The sequence below is a fragment of the Anolis carolinensis genome, chromosome 1 (assembly GCF_035594765.1).
Source record: "Anolis carolinensis isolate JA03-04 chromosome 1, rAnoCar3.1.pri, whole genome shotgun sequence".
Lineage (NCBI taxonomy): Eukaryota > Metazoa > Chordata > Lepidosauria > Squamata > Dactyloidae > Anolis > Anolis carolinensis.
Genome location: NC_085841.1, coordinates 102,156,498 through 102,174,979, shown reverse-complemented (window position 1 = coordinate 102,174,979; position 18,482 = coordinate 102,156,498). Strand labels below are relative to the sequence as shown.

At 41.3% G+C, this 18,482-nt stretch overlaps 1 protein-coding gene across 3 annotated transcripts in view; it reads right to left on the bottom strand.

Annotated features, from left to right (window-relative positions):
• pdss2 (decaprenyl diphosphate synthase subunit 2) overlaps nt 1-10,573 on the bottom strand; it is a 128,633-nt gene extending 118,060 nt beyond the window's left edge. For 2 of the 3 annotated variants that reach the window (XM_062980209.1, XM_008120784.3), the window contains exon 1: nt 10,219-10,573. In XM_062980209.1, coding sequence (XP_062836279.1) covers nt 10,219-10,472 — 254 coding nt within the window. In that variant the 5' untranslated portion in view covers nt 10,473-10,573. The remainder of the gene's footprint in view (nt 1-10,218) is intronic. The other variant, XM_003215631.4, reaches the window with a different exon arrangement.
• Nucleotides 10,574-18,482: the final 7,909 nt, after the last annotated feature.

Below are 18,482 nucleotides of genomic sequence, written 5' to 3'. Positions count from 1 at the left end.
CTCTTTAACTGCCAAATTTAAATCTAGAGTAGTGCAGCTATTCCACACAATAGGCAAAATGTTGTAGGCCTAGAATAATAGTGACCTAAAACTATCTGTAGTCTTCAACTAAATAGTTTTTTTCAATAAGTAACTTTGTTAATCAACGTAATATTATTCAGTTCCTGTTTAATTCAAGCAAAAGATTATAAAATCTATTCCGACCATTTTGTTTAACCATGGATGTGTTGTGACTGCGCCTTCAGGGATTATGGTTGATGGTGATGGAATTCGAAGAGGAAGAAAAAACCCTCGTGATGAGGGTTCACTGGAGGAGTTGCGCAGGAAGCGACTTAGAGAGCTATATGGGGGATCTTCTGAGGAAGATTCAGATGGGGAGATGGATGCTGAAGAACAGGTGGTGGCTGGGGAAGCGGGCACTGAATGGACACAGCCACCGGAGATGTCTGGGGATTTGGGGTCTATGGATACTTCTGAACCTGGGGTTTCTGCAGGAGCTGATCCCAATTGGGATGCTTGGAGAAGGGAGGATGGTTCTTTAAGTGTTCATGGGGCTAAGTGTGGGCAGGATGATTGGGACTCCGACGAATTGCTAGGTACTCCAGATCCACGAGCTCTAGCTGTGTGGAGTTCAGACTCTGAGTAGATTTGGGACACCTGGTGTTTGGGTGTGAGTGTTTGGTCACCCAGGAGGAAGGGGAATAAAATGGGAATGTTTGGCCACTGCACTTTGCGTGTGGCAAGGTGTTGCTGAGGCGCCATTGGGATCTCTGTGCTTTCGTGAAGACTGGACTTGGACTGTGATTCGGATCTGCTGATACCATCTTTGTGCCTTTTCGTGGACCTGGTTTGGATGACTGCACCCTCTTCGGACTCTGGATTGGTATTTGACCTGGCTTCTGTCTTCGCCCTCTGACTGACTACTTCTCCCGGCTTCTGACTACTGGTTTGTCTTTCGGAATTTTTGCTGCCTCCTGACCTGACCTTGGATTCTTCTGACGACGGCTATTCATCATCCCTTTGAGGCTCTCGGCTTAGCTGCACCGTGGAAGCAGTTTTACTGCTTTTCTAGTTTGTTTATTTTCCAGCAATTAACTCTATTTGTTTTCCAAAGCTGAATTGAAGCGTTATTTAGTTCTTTATTGAATGCCAGCATGAGAAATTAGCGTGGCTCGTTTTTGAGTTACTATTGTCCAATCTACTCTCGAAACACTGATAAGTGAAGTGTTTCAAGGATATTTCCTGTGTTTATGTTATTTTTTGGCTTATCTTCGGAATAAACTCTGTTTTGTAACTGGCGTCTGACTCTTGACAGGATGTGTTATTTTGGTTTTAAAGGACCATTGCTTGAGCAACTATAACCCTATGATGGTCTCCCCTTGTCAGGAATATATTTTTTGGCAAAAGAGCAACATGCCCTCTCCCTTTACAACTGTGGTTCATTAACACACCTTTAATGAATATAAATTACCTTATTTTCATTTTTCCTGATTTTAGTATTAGTGTGGACTTCAACAAGATTTTGAAAGAGAAACTGATCTCTAATATAAATTTTTATCTCACAATGACAAACTTCTAAGTAAATACAGTAGAGTCTCACTTTTCCAAGACCCGCTTATCCAACGTTCTGGATTATCCAACGCATTTTTGTAGTCAATGTTTTCAATACATGGTGATATTCGTAAATACAGTAATTACCGTATATACTCGAAGATAAGCCGAGTTTTTCAGCTCTTATTTACGAGCTGAAAAAGCCTCCCTTGGCTTATAATCGGGTCAAGGTCAAGCCAGGCAGCGGAGCCTGGAGGCCACAGTATGTTTTCTTTTCCAAAACCTCCCTTCTCCGCTTCTCCTCCCAGGCTGGAATTATCTAATTTTTTAAGAGAGAGAGAGAGACAAGGGAATGTTTTCAAAAGTGAAAGGAGAGTGAGTGAGAGCCTCTTGCAAGCCAGGAAGAAAAAAAATATTGCATGGCTGTAAGGGGAAGAAAAAGAGAGACTCTTGCAAATTTGCAGGATTTATTATTATTATTACTATTATTGCGAGAACGTTTGAGCCAATAGGGAGGGAAGGAGAGAAAGAAGAGCAACAGAAGGTGTGTATTTCTTTTTATTCCTAAGGAAACAAAAATGGGGTGGGTTTTTTGGGAGAGGAAGGGAAGTTTTAAAAAGCCTTTTCTGGCTACTTTTAGAGTTTGAAAAGGGATAAATAAAAGAGGTGGGAAAGGGGAGGAGAAAAAGAGGCCAAAGTTGCTTTTAGGAGGGCTTTGCTTGCATTTCTTCCTTGAGCAAATGCATGCCCCAAAGCTTGTAAATAATATATAGATTTCCCCCTACAAATACATTAATTTAATATATAATTTTCCCCCTCATATGTTTGGAAGCCTCTGCAAGTCCTATAAAGATATAATTCTCTAAATATAGAGCAATGTCTAGATAATAATAATAATAATAATAATACTTTATTTATACCCCGCCACCATGTCCCCAACGGGGACTCGGGGCGGCTTACATGGGGCCATGCCCAGGACAATACAATATAGCAAAATATAAAAACAACATATCATAATACAATTAAACAATACAATAAATAATCATGTACAGTACAACACAAAATCAAAAAAGCAATATAACAGGGCGGGCTGCATGAACACTCAGTTAAAAACTTGGGGTGAGAAAAAGATAAGAATAAAACCACGGGGAACAGGGACATAAGATAGAAAAACAGTCTAGAGGATAGATGTTGGGGGGAGTAACAAAAGAAGTGTGTAACAGTTACTCTCCGAAAGCACACCGGAAGAGCCATGTTTTTAAATCTTTCCTAAAGGCTAAAAGAGTGGGGGCTTGCCTGATTTCAATGGGCAGTGAGTTCCACAAACGGGGGGCCACAGCAGAAAAGGCCCTCTCCCTTGTTCCCACAAGGCAGGTCTGGGATATAGGCAGTGGCGACAGGAGGGCCTCCCCTGATGATCGAAGAGATCGGGCAGGTTTATGGTAGGAGATACGGTCACGAAGGTAGGTGGGTCCCAAACCGTTTAGGGCTTTATAAATGATGGTCTGCACCTTGAATTGGGATCGGAAAATGAATGGCAGCCAGTGGAGCTCCTTAAACAGATAGCTAGATATTAATATAGATATAGACCTTTTAAATATGCACACACAGAGAGATGTCTAGATAGTTGTAAACATAGATAAATGGGACTTGCAAATATTCCAGGAGGGAAATGCACAGAGGATTTGCAAACTTTTCAGGGGGAAAATGCAAATGTGAAATTAGTATACATAATTATAGAGCTATATCTAGCTCTGCATTGATTATATAGGCATTGAATGTTTGCCTGTTACTACTGTGTTTCCCCTAAAATAAGACAGTGTCTTATATTATTTTTTACTCCCAAAGATGCGCTAGGTCTTATTTTCAGGGGATGTCTCATTTTTCCATGAAGAAGAATTCATATTCATTGTTGAACAAAAAAAAAAACATTTCTATACTGTACAGTAGTTGTCATCACAAACCAACATAACTAAACCAGACACACTGACTCCTGTCAAGAATTTTTTGTTACTACCATTATTTCCATATACAACTGGTATGTAAGCCACTCCTGAGTCCCTCTGGGGAAATGGAGGCGGGGTATAAAAATAAAATTATTATTATTATTATTATTATTATTATTATTATTACAGTAGAGTCTCACTTATCCAACATAAAAGGGCTGGCAGAATGTTGGATAAGCGAATATGTTGGATAATAAGGAGGGATTAAGGAAAAGCCTATTAAACATCAAATTAGGTTATAATTTTACAAATTAAGCACCAAAACATCATGTTATACAACAAATTTGACAGAAAAAGTAGTTCAATACGCAGTAATGCTATGTAGTAATTACTGTATTTACGAATTTAGCACCAAAATATCACGATGTATTGAAAACATTGCCTACAAAAATGCGTTGGATAATCCAGAATGTTGGATATGCGAGTGTTGGATAAGTGAGACTCTACTGTATTATTATTATTATGTACATTTACCAATCCTGCATGCTATGGTGTTTTGTTTGGCGGGTGCCGGGCATGCTTCCAAACAAAAACTTTGCTAGGTCTTACTTTCGGGGGAGGCCTTATATTTAGCAATTCAGCAAAACTTCTACTAGGTCTTATTTTTTGGGGATGTCTTATTTTCAGGGAAACAGGGTATGTTGGAAGCCGGCCTGAGTCCCCATGGGGAGATAGATAGAGCAGGATACAAAGGAAGTTGTTGTTATTGTTGATGATGATGATAGTGATGATGATTATTATAAAGTTACTAGCTGTGCCCAGCCACGCGTTGCTGTGGCAAAGTGGTGGTGGTATTGGTTAAAAATTGTTGTGGAATTTTTATTTGACGTTATTTGTATTTTTTTAATTAATTTTTTTTGTAACTTATCTTTTTTATTTACTACATTTTATTATTTTCTTGTATTGTTGTTTGTTATTTTCTGTTATTATAGTATTTTATTGTATTAATTTTTAGTGTTTTTTATTTTTATTGTATTATTTGTATTTATTTTTATTCTTTCATTATTATTTGTGTTTTTATTATTTTATTTTATTATTTGTATGTATTATATTTTATTATTTGATTATATTATTTTTATGTTTTTTTTAAATTGCATTATTTTATTTTGTTTTTTATTTGTTTTTTGTATTTATTTTATTATTTTTGTTGCTCTGAGTTCTGTGGTCTGCCTGGTCATGTTCCAAATGTATTCTCTCCTGATGTTTTGCCTGCATGTATGGCAGGCATCCTCAGAGGTTGTGAAATGTGTTGTAACGAAAGCAAGTGGGGTTTATATATCTGTGGAATGACCAGTGTGGAAGAAAGAACTGTTGTCTGCTTTAGGCAAGTGTGAATGTTGGAATTGGCAGTAAATAGCCTTGTAGCTTGAAAGCCTGGATGGTTCCTGCCTGCCTGGAATGAACAAAATGTGGCTCCCAGTATTAAAAAAATCTGTGAAATCAGGACAGTTAACTAAAGAACAGCACTGAGATATCAGGGAATTACAGACATGATGTCCTGAGGGCCAGCTAACATCTCCCAAAAAAGGATTCCTCTCCGAAGCAGGAAGTAATCAGGCCTTGAAGGTGCAAGACAATCAAGGTGGCCAAATGGAACATTCACAGTCGCCAGACAGATAGTTGTTGTCCCATCCTGGATATCATTGGTGAGATAGAAATAAACATCCCACTTGTCTGTTTTCAAACAGATCTCATGATCTCTGAGGATGCCTGGCATAGACATGGATGGCAGTTTGGCAGCAGATAGGGTCATGAGGGAATGTGATGTTTAATGGCTTTTCCTGAATCCCTTCTTATTATCCAACATATTCAGTTATCCAATGTTCTGCCAGGGTGTTTATGTTGGATAAGTGAGACTCTACTGTATATCTTATATTATCTGCTTAGAACTGGATTATATGAGGTTCCTTCTAAAGAGCTGAATAAAATGCACACTGAAGTGGATTATATGGCAGTGTGGACTCAAGATAATCCAGTTTAAAGCAGATAATATAAGATTATAAATGGGTTATATAGCTGTGTGGAAGGGGCTTGAGTCTACAATGCCATATAATCCAGTGCAAATTGGATAATCTGTATTTTATAGGCAGTGGGGAAGAGAGAGTGAGGCCTGAGTAGGTTGCTAGGAGACCAAGTGGGCGGAGCTTAGTCTTCTAACTGGCAGCAATTGGCTAAAGACAATTATTCCTCTCCCTCTAATTAGGACTTTATTTTTCTTTTCTTTTTGTTGTCGGAACGTAGGGGCAAGGATGGTGGATTGTGCTGCCAAATTTCTAGGTTCTGGGGCTTGTACTTTTGTTGTTTAGTGGGAGGGGAGGACACCATTACTCATTTATATATATAGATTGTTGATACCATATTGTTTTTGTTGACCCTACTTATGCACTTACAGAGTTAGCTTACTGTTTTTCTTTGAAATACGGTAAATATTCAAAAAACATTTACCCCACTTATGCCTTAGTTAATGTAATTTTATTGGTATCTATTTTTATTTTGAAATTTACCAGTAGCTGCTGCATTTCCCACCCTCGACTTATACTCGAGTCAGTAAGTTTTCCTAGGTTTTGTGGTAAAATTAGGTGCCTCGGTTTATATTCGGGTCGGCTTATACTCGAGTATATATGGTACTACATAGCATTACTGCGTATTGAACTACTTTTCTGTCAAATTTGTTGTATAACATGATGTTTTGGTGCTTAATAACCTAATTTGATGTTTAATAGGCTTTTCCTTAATCCCTCCTTATTATCCAACATAGTCGCTTATCCAACATTCTGTCAGTCCGTTTATATTGGATAAGTGAGACTCTACTGTATTTGAAACACTTGCATGCAATTCAAGATATGGCAATAGTGGAGTGATATTTGCTGTCAAAAAGGTTGTCCATATGAGGTGTTGCCACCACAGTAAATGTTGTGTTGTTCACAAGTCTAGAACTTGACAAGAAGAAATGACAGCCAATGCTGGGGTCAGGACTGAATGAACTATTGAGCAAAATAAGCATGTGCTTAGGCCATCAAGGAAATGGGGGAGAGGTATCACAGAAATTTCCCATTTCCAGATTTACCACAGACCATATGGTGAAAAACCACAAATAGTGCAGCTCAACCAAGTTCCCCAAAGAAAGGCTTCCACAATAAAATAATGGAGCAGCTCTTGAATATTTTATTTAAAGACCCTAAAAATCCCTTATCTAGATAAACCTTACTCAAAAATCTTGTTTTTCCATGAAAGTGTTGACAGGACATGTTCTGCCTGACATTTGCTCTTTGCTCACAATATAAGGTCATGCAAACTGCAGTAATGTTTTGGCTTGCTGGATGATGCATACGTGGGATGAACTATGAACATGTCACCTGGGGATAGTGCATACGTGGAGAAAACTATGGACACTTCACCTGATGTGATGAGTAATAATAAGTTATATAAGTTACAAAGCAACTACGCATGTCCACAAGGATTATAACAGTCAGCAAATTCCATTGTCAGTTAAGTTTCTGCACATGCTTCTGTAAAATTGTATAAATTGGAAAGCCACTACAGGCAAGGTGTGGCACTGCATTTTCTGGGCATTAGCTAACATTGTCACCTGCTCTTGGCCAAAAGTAAACTATCTTGAAGACAACTTCTGCTGTCAGTCTGCTTTCTTCACCAAATGAAATTCCACAACAAAAAGACTTTGTAGATAAAAGGAGTAAGGAGAAAACATTTCAAATATAAATGAAGTGCAGGTATAAAAAATAAACATAATTTTCCATCTTACCATATATGCTTTTTCATTTCAAAAAATAACATTTTATTTACCATAAAGATAATGAGATGGACAAACTGACTATATTGGGACTTGTCCATTACCTTTTCCCAACAACTACGATGAGGGTAGTTGTCAGCAATAATTGTCAACAGTAGTTTACAGTTAGTTGTAATACCTAGTGATGCACACTGTGGAATGAATGCAGTTTTACACCACACAATTTGCCATGGCTCAATATTATGAAATAATTGGAGTTGTAGTTTGGTGAGGCACAAGCACTCTTGGGCAGAGCAGAAGCCACAGCCACTCCTCTAGCTCCACCCCCTGTGTCCTAACAGGTGCCTCAGGTGCTCAGCCCTGTCTCATGCACTTAGGAAGAGGCCCCGCCCCTCCTCTGGCCCTGCCCCTGTGTCCTAATAGATGCCATCACCACCCCCCTGGATTGCTGCAGCGCCCACCAGGGGGCGGTAGCGCCCACTTTGGGAATCACTGTTCTAGAGCAAAAAAATACTTTAAAAAGGAATATTTTATTTTACAATTTATTCTTTTTAATATTATGAATTAGGCAAATAAATGAAGGCACCAAAATCTTTGAGGTGCTTAAGGCCTCTAAAGGTCTGTGAGGTGTGTGGGTGTCCCTAGAAGCCTTACTAGATTACTTATGGGAACATCTGCATTACACCTATACTAAAAGTTTTCCAAGGGTTGTCAATTAGTTTCTGGGCAAAGTATAGCGTTGGTTTTGCTCTTTACAGCCCTACAGGGTTTGGGTAGGTTACCTATATATTCTCCCAAATAATCTGCTCTTTAGGAGCCTTCAACCAGCCAGAGAAGACTGGCGACCATCACCCAATGTGTTTTATCTGTGTGTTTTGCCCTACTTTGACCTGTGAGAAGAGGTAGGTAACAAAACTATTATTATTATTATTATTATTATTATTATTATTATTCAGCCACCCTTAGACTGTGGAAAAGTCTACTATAAGAGATTTGACAGCTAAATGAGCTTTCAGAAATCAAAACACAATTAAAGACCCATCTCTCCTGGCAGGCCTACCCAGTCAATTTTAAATAATGAATGTTAAAGTTACATTGTATTAGTATTGGTGTTTTGATCTCTGTTCTATGTTATTTTAATATACGTGTTTAATTATTTTGTGTTCTTTCTGTGTGCTTCAACTATATTGTATCCTGCCTCGAGCTGTGAGGAGAGGAATGCAACAACATTTTTTATTGAGGAATGCTGACAAGTTGGAATGTGTCCAGAGAAGGGCGACCAAAATGATCAAAGGTTTGGAAACCAAGGTCTGTAAGGAACAGCAGAGGGAGTTGGGCATATTTAATTTTGAGGAAAAGAAGGCTCACATGAGGGCCATGTTCAAATACAGGCAGTCCCCAAGTTACAAAGAAGGGTACTGTTCCATAGGTTCTGTAGATTTGTTCTTAAGTTGAATGTACATGTAAGTACATGTACATTTTTTTAAATGTAACTATCTATGTATTATCTATCTATCTATCTATCTGTCTATCTATCTATAGCTTTGGATAGCATAGGGAAGTTTTCACACCCCAGTGGTGTTTGTTTTGTTGTCTGTGCCCCTGTTTAGAAGATTTCACCTCACTTTAGCCCCTTCCACATCGCCCCCATATCCCAGGATCTGCTCCCAGATTATCTTCTTATCCTAGATTATCTAGCAGTGGAGAGCCAGGGCCCTTCCACACAGCCATACAACCCAGAATATCGTCAGATCATCCACAATATCTGCTTTGAACTGGAATATCTGAGTCCACGGCCATATATTCCAGTTCAATGTGGATTTTATACAGCTGTGTGAAAGGTGCCTCATATAATGCAGTTTAAAGCAGATAATCTGAGATCACATCCTGGGATATAGGGGCAGTGATGAAGGGGCCTTTCTCTCCCTGTGATAATTGGATTTTGAAAAAATTGGCTTGTTGTGGAAACAAGGATCGGTGAGAAAGCTTCAGTGGAGACCCCTTTTCCCCATGATATCTCTTCCAGGAGTGAATTTCCCTTCCGAGGGGAAGATTTCTCTCACTTCCTGTTGTCTCGCCCCCATTCTTAACTATGAACCGTTTGTAAGTCGGATGTTTATAACTTGGGGACTACTTGTATTTGAATGGATATCACAATGAGGAGGGAGCAGGTATAATTTTTTGCTGCTCTGGAGACTAAAATCATAAAATCATAGAGTTGGAAGAAATCTCATGTATCATCCAGTCCAACCCCCTGCCAAGAAGCAGGAAGATGACATTCAAAGCATCCCCAACAGATGGCCATCCAGCCTCTGCTTAAAGGCCTCCAAAGAAGGAACCTCAACCACACTCCGGAGCAGAGAGTTCCACTGCTGAACAGCTCTCACAGTGAGGAAGTTCTTCCTAGTGTTCCGGTGGAATCTCCTTTCCTGCCGTTTGAAGCCCTTGTTCCGCGTCCTAGTCTCCAGGGCAGCAGAACACAAGCTTGCTCCCTCCTTTCTATGACTTTCCCTCACATGTTATATAGGGCCCTCATCATGTCTCTTCTCAGCCTTCTCTTCTGCAGGCTAAACATGCCTAGCTCTTTAAACCGCCCCTCATAGGGCTCATTCTCCAGACTCTTGATCATTTTAGTCACCCTCCTCTGGACATCTTCCAGCTTGTTAACATTTCCCTTAAACTATGGTGCCCAGAAATGGACACAGTATTCCAAGTGTGGTCTGACCAAGGCAAAATAGAGGGACACAGCGGAGCAATGGATTCCGAAACATTGGAACCAACTGCGAAATATGCTGCCTGAGAGCCTGGCAGAGTCCCCTTCTCCGGAAGTTTCCAAGCAGAGGCTGAGTGGCCATCTGTCGGGAGGGCTTTGGCTGTGGCCTCCTGCCTGTCCCTCCGTGACTCTGTTACCTGGCGGTGTCGAGGAGCGGGTGCTTGGTGCCGGCCAGCTTGCGCACCTGCATGGCGATGTTGCTGAGCTCGTCGCTGAGGAGGCAGCGGAGGCTCATGAAGGAGGTCGGGTAGCCCACGATCTTCTCCGCCTCCGAGACCACTTTGCTCCAGTGGGAGCCCGACCGGGGGGAGCCCGAGAAGAGGCGCCGGGCCTGCCTCGCTTCCCTTCCTCCTCCTGCTATAAGGGACCGCCAAGGCCTCCAGCGCAGCATCTTAGCCGGAGCCGCTTAATCAAACTCCCTCCGTCCTGCAGCCCTCACTCCATGGAGGCGGCCATCTTAAGTGTCGCAAAAGCCAGGCGAAGAGCGCCTGCTTTGCTTTACGGCTCCCTCTGGCGGGTGGGGCGCCTCGAGGAAGGCGAGAACCAGGCTGATTGGCTTCTGGGCATTCCTCGGGACGCTAGCCATTGTTGGTTGTTTATGGAGCTGAGGCCTTCAAAGCAACCCTCTGAGGGAGTTGTCTTAAGCCAGAAGCTGCTTGAAAGGGCATAACCCTCCATGAAAATGGCGTCAAACTGCATTAACCCCAAAGTGTCAGGCGTAGGCAAACTTGGGCCCTCCAGGTGTTTTGGACTTCAACTCCCACAATTCCTAACAGCCTCAGGCCCCTTCCTTTTCCCCCTCAGCCGCTTAAATGCAGTTAAGCTGAATGAAAACTGCCATTTCTAGAAGTCCTAGTCATCCACAAACCCAGTCAACAATTGGGCCACAAAACCTACACTCACTGATAGATACCTCCATAAAAACATGCAACAATCACCCAGGTCAAAAAAGAAGCACAATCAAAGCCCTGGCAGACTGTGCAAAAAGAATCTGAACCCCACATCTTCTGTCCCGAAAGATACAGGAGCTCATATCAACAAAGGAAATAAATGACTATAACAGAAATAAATCAATGAGAATGAAGTTAAAGGCAAACTGAACCACCTAAATCGGGCTCTTACAAGCCAATGGAGATTCCCCCACAGACATCAGAAGAGCTGCAAGACAAAGAACAAGCCACAAGAGGAAAGACAAAGATCCACCTAGAGGAAAAATGTTCTTACCATATATCAAGGGAACCACTGACAGCATAGGAAAGCTGATGAATAAACACAACCTACAAACCATCTACAGACCCTCTAAGAACAACCAACAAATGCTACATTCAGCAAAGGACAAGAGGGATCCTCTCACCTCTGCAGGAGTCTACTGTATACCATGCAGCTGTGGACCATCAAATACACCATTGCCCAAACACGAATCAAGGAACATGAAAGGCACTGCAGTCTCACTCAACCAGAGAAGTCAGCCATAGCAGAGCACTTGATCCTACCTGGACACAGCATATTATTTAAGAACACAGAAATGTTGACCCACTCTAACAGCCACCATGTCAGACTACACAGAGAAGCCAATGAAATCCACAAGCATGTGGACAATTTCAACAGAAAGGAGAAAACCATGAAAATGAACAAAATCTGGCTACCAGTATTTAAACTCTAAAATCAGGACAGTAAATAAAGAACATCACTCTGAAAACAGAGGAATGCCAGACATGAAACAATCAGGGCCAAATAACACCTCCCAACAAAGAATTCCCCCAGGCAGGAAGCAGCCAGGCTTTGAATCTGCAAGGCTTTTCAGTGCTAATCAAGGTGCCTCAAACAGCCAAGAGTTATTTCTCCCAACCTGGACTTTCCACAGATATATAAACCCCACTTTCCTAGTTTCCAACAGACCTCACACCTCTGAGGATGTCTGCCATAGATGTGGGCAAAACATCTCGAGAGAATGCTTCTGGAACATGTCACATGAGGGGTAGGGCCCGTGAGAGGGTGGGGCCAGGAGAGGGCAGGGAAGAGCCTGGGGCATCCTCAGGTTTTCCTGACAGCATAAAGATGAGACTACTTGCCCCATCCTTATTCCAGGAGGAAGGTACGACACGCAGCAACTGCACTGATCGTCCTACCCCGATCCTTGGGCTATCCTCTTGGCACTATGCCAGGAGGAAGGCGAGACAGACGGTGACTGAGAGTGCTCTGGAGGGCTCTCTTTGAACAGTCCTCCCGGCATAAGGATGGGGCCACTCGCACCATCCTTATGCCGGGAGGAGGGCAAGACATGTGGTGACTGAAAGTGCTCCAGATGGCTCTCAGCTGCTACGGGCCGCCATGTCCTTATGCCAAGAGGACAGGGTAAATGAGGAGAGCCTGATGTAAGTGCCTCGGGGGTCACATCTGGCCCCCGGGCCTTAGTTTCATGCCTGGCATATCCCTCATGGATGTTCAAGTGGCATGGTATACAGTGGGGTAGTAAAACTATCCCTTATATGAAACTGCAAGATCAAGATCTGCTTTTGTTTGATATTTTCAAATTGAGTCCACAGAAACAGAATGCAAACTGTATACACTAACTGCTATTTTTTTTAAAGTGACCAGCAAATTATGAAAGGGCGATAGTTCTGTAGCTACTGCCGTCTCTAAATCGAATGTTAATAGAGGCAAATAGCAAACCTGCAGTTTTCTTCAGTGACAGGATAATTATATTTTCTCGATAAACTCTGAAGAGCAAATGGACTAGTATTGTACCTAATGTTGCTTAGAAAAGTGGAGAGGCCTACAATTTAAGTACAACTTATGGGAGAAATCAAATATGCTTATTGCTTCTGATGTCAAGATCACATTGCACATAGAAGTCATGGAAGGAAAGGCTGAAACAGGCTGTATGTGTGAAGTCCTGTACCATGTGATGAACTCAGTATTTCTATGTTTTTTATAACTTGTCTATCTCCCTCAGTGCTTCCTTGTTGTTGTGTGCCTTCAAATCATGTTCAGCCTACAGCAACCATAAGGTTATTCTATTTCTGGGGTTTTTTTTGGCAATATTTGATCAGAATGGGCTTGATATTGTCTTCCTGTAGGACTGAGGGCCCTTCCACACAGCCATATAACCCAGAATATCAAGGTAGAAAATTCCACAATATTTGCTTTGAACTGGGTTATCTGAGTCCACACTGACATAGATTCCAGTTAAAAGCAGATAATGTGGGATTTTATTCAGCTGTGTGGAAGAGAGAGGGACTTGGTTAAGGTCATGCATGGCCAAGCGAAGGTTCGGAACCTTTAGTCCAACCAACCACCATGCCACAGTTAATTTGTGCAGCTTTAATGAACTAAAAGTCATATTTCATTGAGTATATTTCTTCTCTTCAGTGACAGCTGTTCTGTATTCCCATTTTCAAAGCAGTTTACACTTTCAGAAACTAATCTGTCATGTTGATTTCTAACAGAACTTAAGTGCAATCAAGTTTCTGTTGATTTGGTTCAGGAAACATTTATGAACTTGTGAATACTTACTCAAAACTTTAATTCAATGTAATGTTGCTGTTCTCTCCTCTGCATCTCCCCACACTGGTCCCTAAACCTTGGAACAGATTTAGGATGTGCCAGGTAGGAGAGAGAAATCTTTTCTGTGTAATGCTTATCACTGGTGGGTTGGCTGAACTGGATTTCATAGACAGTGTTTCCAGAATAATGTCACATGTGGTCTGGAGGACAAAATTGTAGCCAAAAAGTCCCTGTGTCCTTAGAAGGTGTTTGGTAACATGAGGAGAGGGGATGTCAGCCTACTTAGCTATTCTGTTGGATGGATTCATCCTAGCTTATGACAGTTCCCCATTCCCCTTCTAAGGCTGGTACTCTACAAGCAGCTAAGTAATGCAAACAACCAGAAGGTTGCTGGTAGAGTACCAGAGGCTGGTGTCGTTTTTAAAAAATGTTTTAAAGCATACTATTCAGTGTTTCTGTGTATTTGTAATAATAATATAATAAATTTTGTTTTTAACCCGCCCTCTATCCCTGAAGGGACTCAAGGTGAAGTAGAAGAGGTGGGAAAAGTGTCAGTTTTGTTATACAAATATTTCCTCCATAGGCTAAACTGCTATAAAAAGTCAGTATTCCTTTTGATTTTAGCATTTTAAATTATTTCACTTTTTGACTATTGCAATATATTTCATATCTCAAGCTGTATAATACTAATTATTTTTAATATGAATGTTTTACTCTGCTGCTTGGAATATATGCTTTATATCAGGGCTTCTTAAATATTTTCCACTTGTAACTACTTTCCATTCCACAAATATTTTATATGACCTCAGATATATGTATACTAGCTGTGCCCGGCCACGCGTTGCTGTGGCGAAGTATGGTGGTATGAGAATAAAGTATTGAGGAATTGGTGGTAGTTAAGGTAAAGGGTAAACGTTTCCCCCTGACATTAAGTCCAGTCATGTCTGACTCTGGGGGTTGGTGCTCATCTCCATTTCTAAGCTGAAGAGCCGGCGTTGTCCGTAGACTCCTCCAAGGCCATGTGACCAGCATGACTGCATTATATGGCAGTATGGAGTCAAGATAATCCAGTTCAAAGCAGATAATATAAGATACTAAATGGGTTATATAGCTGTGTGGAAGGGCCTTGAGTCTACACTGCCATATAATCCAGTGCAAATTAGATAATCTGTGGAAGAGGCCTAAGTGAAGCCTAACTCTGCCTGTCCCCTGGGCTGAGTCGGTTGCTAGCAGACCAAGTAGGCGGAGCTTAGCCTTCTAACTGGCAGCAATTGGATAAAAACAATTATTCCTCTCCCTCTAATTAGGACTTTATTTTTCTTTTCTTTTTGTTGTATCAACCTAGAGCCGTGGATGATGGGTTGTGTTGTCAAATTTTGAGGTTGGGAGGCCTGTAGTTTTGTTGTTTTGTCCGCTGCCCTGATGCCATCACTCTTTTATATATATAGATGTATATAGAACAGGTATAAAAACCAAACATTTACTGATAATAAATCAGCATTTGCAAGGCTTGCTAAACAGGCTGATTTTACTTTTTGTGGAGTCCACCTGAAGCATTTTCTGCAAAGTCCACTGTAAACCATGTGTCAGGACACAGACTCCTCTTAAAGGGCCACACACAATGAGTAAAGATAACAAATGTTTATTAAATGATATTCTGAACCTAGGAACACTTAACTTCAGTGTTCCTGGTAAAAGTAAATGTCTTTGCTTCAAGAAAAGGCAAAAATGCGGGAACAGAAAATAATCCAGATTATCCTGCCAGATAATCCGGTTTAACTCCAGCCAAGAGTTCACTGAAACTATAGTCACGCCAAACTACAACACGGAAAGCCAAACGCACACCCATAGCAAAAGCAGGCGACACCGTTGTCCAAAAACCAAGCCAAATCCAGAAACCAAAGGAGAGCCAACCGGGAGTAGCGAAGTCGCCGTCAAAAGCCAAGCTGAATTCAGGAACCAGAAAGAGAACCAACCGGGAGTAGCGATGCCGTCGTCAGGAGCCAAGCCGAATTCAGGAACCAAAAGGAGAGTCAACCGGGAGTAACGATGCTGTCGCCAGGAACCGAAAGGAAAGCCAGGAAACGCCAAGCCAGGAACAAGCGATGCCGTCATCAAAAGCCAAACCGAATCCAGGAACATGAAGCTGTACAGCCAAGACCCAAGCCCAACAGGAGAACAGGCAGCGACAACCCAATGTCCAAAACGACACCTTGCCTTCTGCAAGGAGTCTGTACTTCCAACTCCACTTTTAACTTACGCATCGTTATCCGACGATGATGAGGCCTCCACCCTGTCATCATTATCCACAGCTGATCTTGATCTCATATGTGAACCTCGCCCATCATCCCTCCAGTCCCTCCATCTTTGTTCAAGACTTAGATCTCCCCATGTCCCTGGTGTATCAGTAGTTTGCCAATCCCCTGATGAACTCCCAGGAACTGGTTCTGCACACACATTTACTTGCGTCCAATCTGCAGCACTTTCCATCTCACTCCCAGACCCATCATTCCCAGAAAAACCCTCAAATGTTTCATCTTCCATGGGAGCAGTGAGTAGATCCCGGATCTTCTTCCTTTCCCTTTCCTCATCTGACTCTTGCTCCCTAGTTGACCTTTTAGTTCCTCTACTCTCTGTTAACCCATCTTCCTCCAGCATGGACTCCTCATCGCTAGAGAACCCTTCAAACGTTTCTTCCTCAGAAGTAGCCATAAGTATTTCCCGGACCCGCTTTGCTTGCTGTTCCTCATCAAACACCTACTCACCATTAGCCCTTTTCTTCCTGCTAGCAGTTCTACTAGTAGTAGTAGTATTGCCCCCTGGCCCAACTACAACATCATGCACGTTGTTGTCAACATATTTGTGAAAATGGGTAGCATTCAGAAACCTTTTACACATAGCCATGTATAAATATGTGAAAGGATGTCATAAGGAAGAGGGAGTAACTTGTTTTCTGCTGCCCTTGAAACAAGGACTAGGAGCAAATACAGAAAAGGAGATTCCACATGAACATTAGGAAGAACTTCCTGACCACATGAGCTGTTCAACAATGGAACTCTCTGCCTTGGAGTGTGGTGAAAGCTCTTTCCTTGGAAACTTTTAAACAGACTGGATGACCAACTGTCAGGGATACATTGATTGTGTTTTTCCTGTATGGCAGGAGGTTGGACTAGATGGCCGATGTGATCTCTTCCAACTCTATGATTCTATTATTATACTGTTGCCAAAGTTTTCATGACCCCAACATTGAGCTAAGGGTGCCCCATTTGGGGTTGGGACCCACAGTTTAAGAAACAGCACTTTTTATAAAGCCTAAGGGTCTGTTTATTATAATACATGCTAATGTTGGCTATTATTTCTCATCAAAATAATAACAATGGCAACAACAGTAATATAATATATTTTAAAGTTATAATTTGCCATGTTTGCCAGAAAAAAACTGAAATAAAACACTAAAATGCATGGTAGTACAATATGTCTATTAAACCAGGTGAAAGGTTGCAAAATATAGAGGCAGACAGTTCCGAGACAGACAGTATATCCTCTGAGGCAGCTGCCCCACCCTTCCAGGAAAAGCAACATTCAAATCAGGCACTGAGACAATTTCAGAGTAGTCTTGAGACTTTCCTAAGGCTGCTGAGATGGGAATGGGGAGAAGCAAGTGCACAAACAATGGAAGAAGCATACAGTGCAAGAACATGCATTTCAAAAAACATAAAACCCTGCAATTTTCTCAAAATCGTTCCATCCTTACTGAAAACACACATTTTCCTGGTAAATGGGGGGAGGGGGGGAGAATAAAACTAGATCATATTATATTGATAAACCTGACAGACTAGATTTTTTAAAAAAGTTCATAGAAACTAAATTCTAGATTTTAGGTTGAAAGGGATATTCTCCAAGAGAACAAAGGTCTCAGCTTTAGGTGATACAGTACATGGTAATTGATCAGTGTACGATTCTGTTAGCTTCAGTAAACAATCTGTGTTACTGAGCTGAGAGGATAAGAAGAACAAAGGAAAAGACCTGTAGTCCAAACATAATGATTTGTTTGAGTGCATTGTCATGTGGTCAAGCTGCCACCATGTGGCTTTTCTCTTTGCAGCTGCAAAACCTTGTTGGTGGTGTCAAGAAAGAACACATGTGATGTCAAAATCTGTATCATGGGCCATTCCACTTGAACAGCTTGTCCTGTGGAGCAGTTGTCATGCAATGTCATTTCCAGGAAGCCTATGTGCTAGTGGCTGTTTCATATGTTTTGTTTAGCTTCATGGTAATGTCTAGTTTTATGGTAATGTTTAGCTTCATGGCAGTTCCTAAGGTGGCAGCATTAACATACAAGAAGACATAAGGCATTGAAAATTAACTGAAAGGAAGAACACAGGATTGTTGCTCATGAGCAGAACTAAATTTAAAACGTTTATGGAAAGGAAAATTTAATACTACAGTTTCTCTAGTCATTCATTGCACCATGTGAAGGACAAACAATAATGCTGTTGAAACTCATTTCTATATATTTTCTGAGGTCTGGACTTCACAATCCTTATACAGCATGGGAAGTTGCAAAAATGTATGATAAGATGCAGGGATGTTGCTAAGCACACAAAAGATTTGGGGCTCAGGCCCATAAGGCATAAATCTGCATATATTTTGCGTATATGCAAATTCAGAAATAAACATCAGGATTCATTTAAATTTCACAGCAGGCAAAGCCAATCAATTAAAATATTGTGCAAATTACCTTAAGTAAAATGAGTTCTTCAATTGATTTGCACCTTGACCCAAAATATTCAAGATATGTAATTCCTGTTCAGTTACTATTAATTTGGAATGGTGAGGTGGGAAATGCTGAGAGAAAGCCAGGGAGAATGGGGGGTGGGGGTGGCTAGTAGTT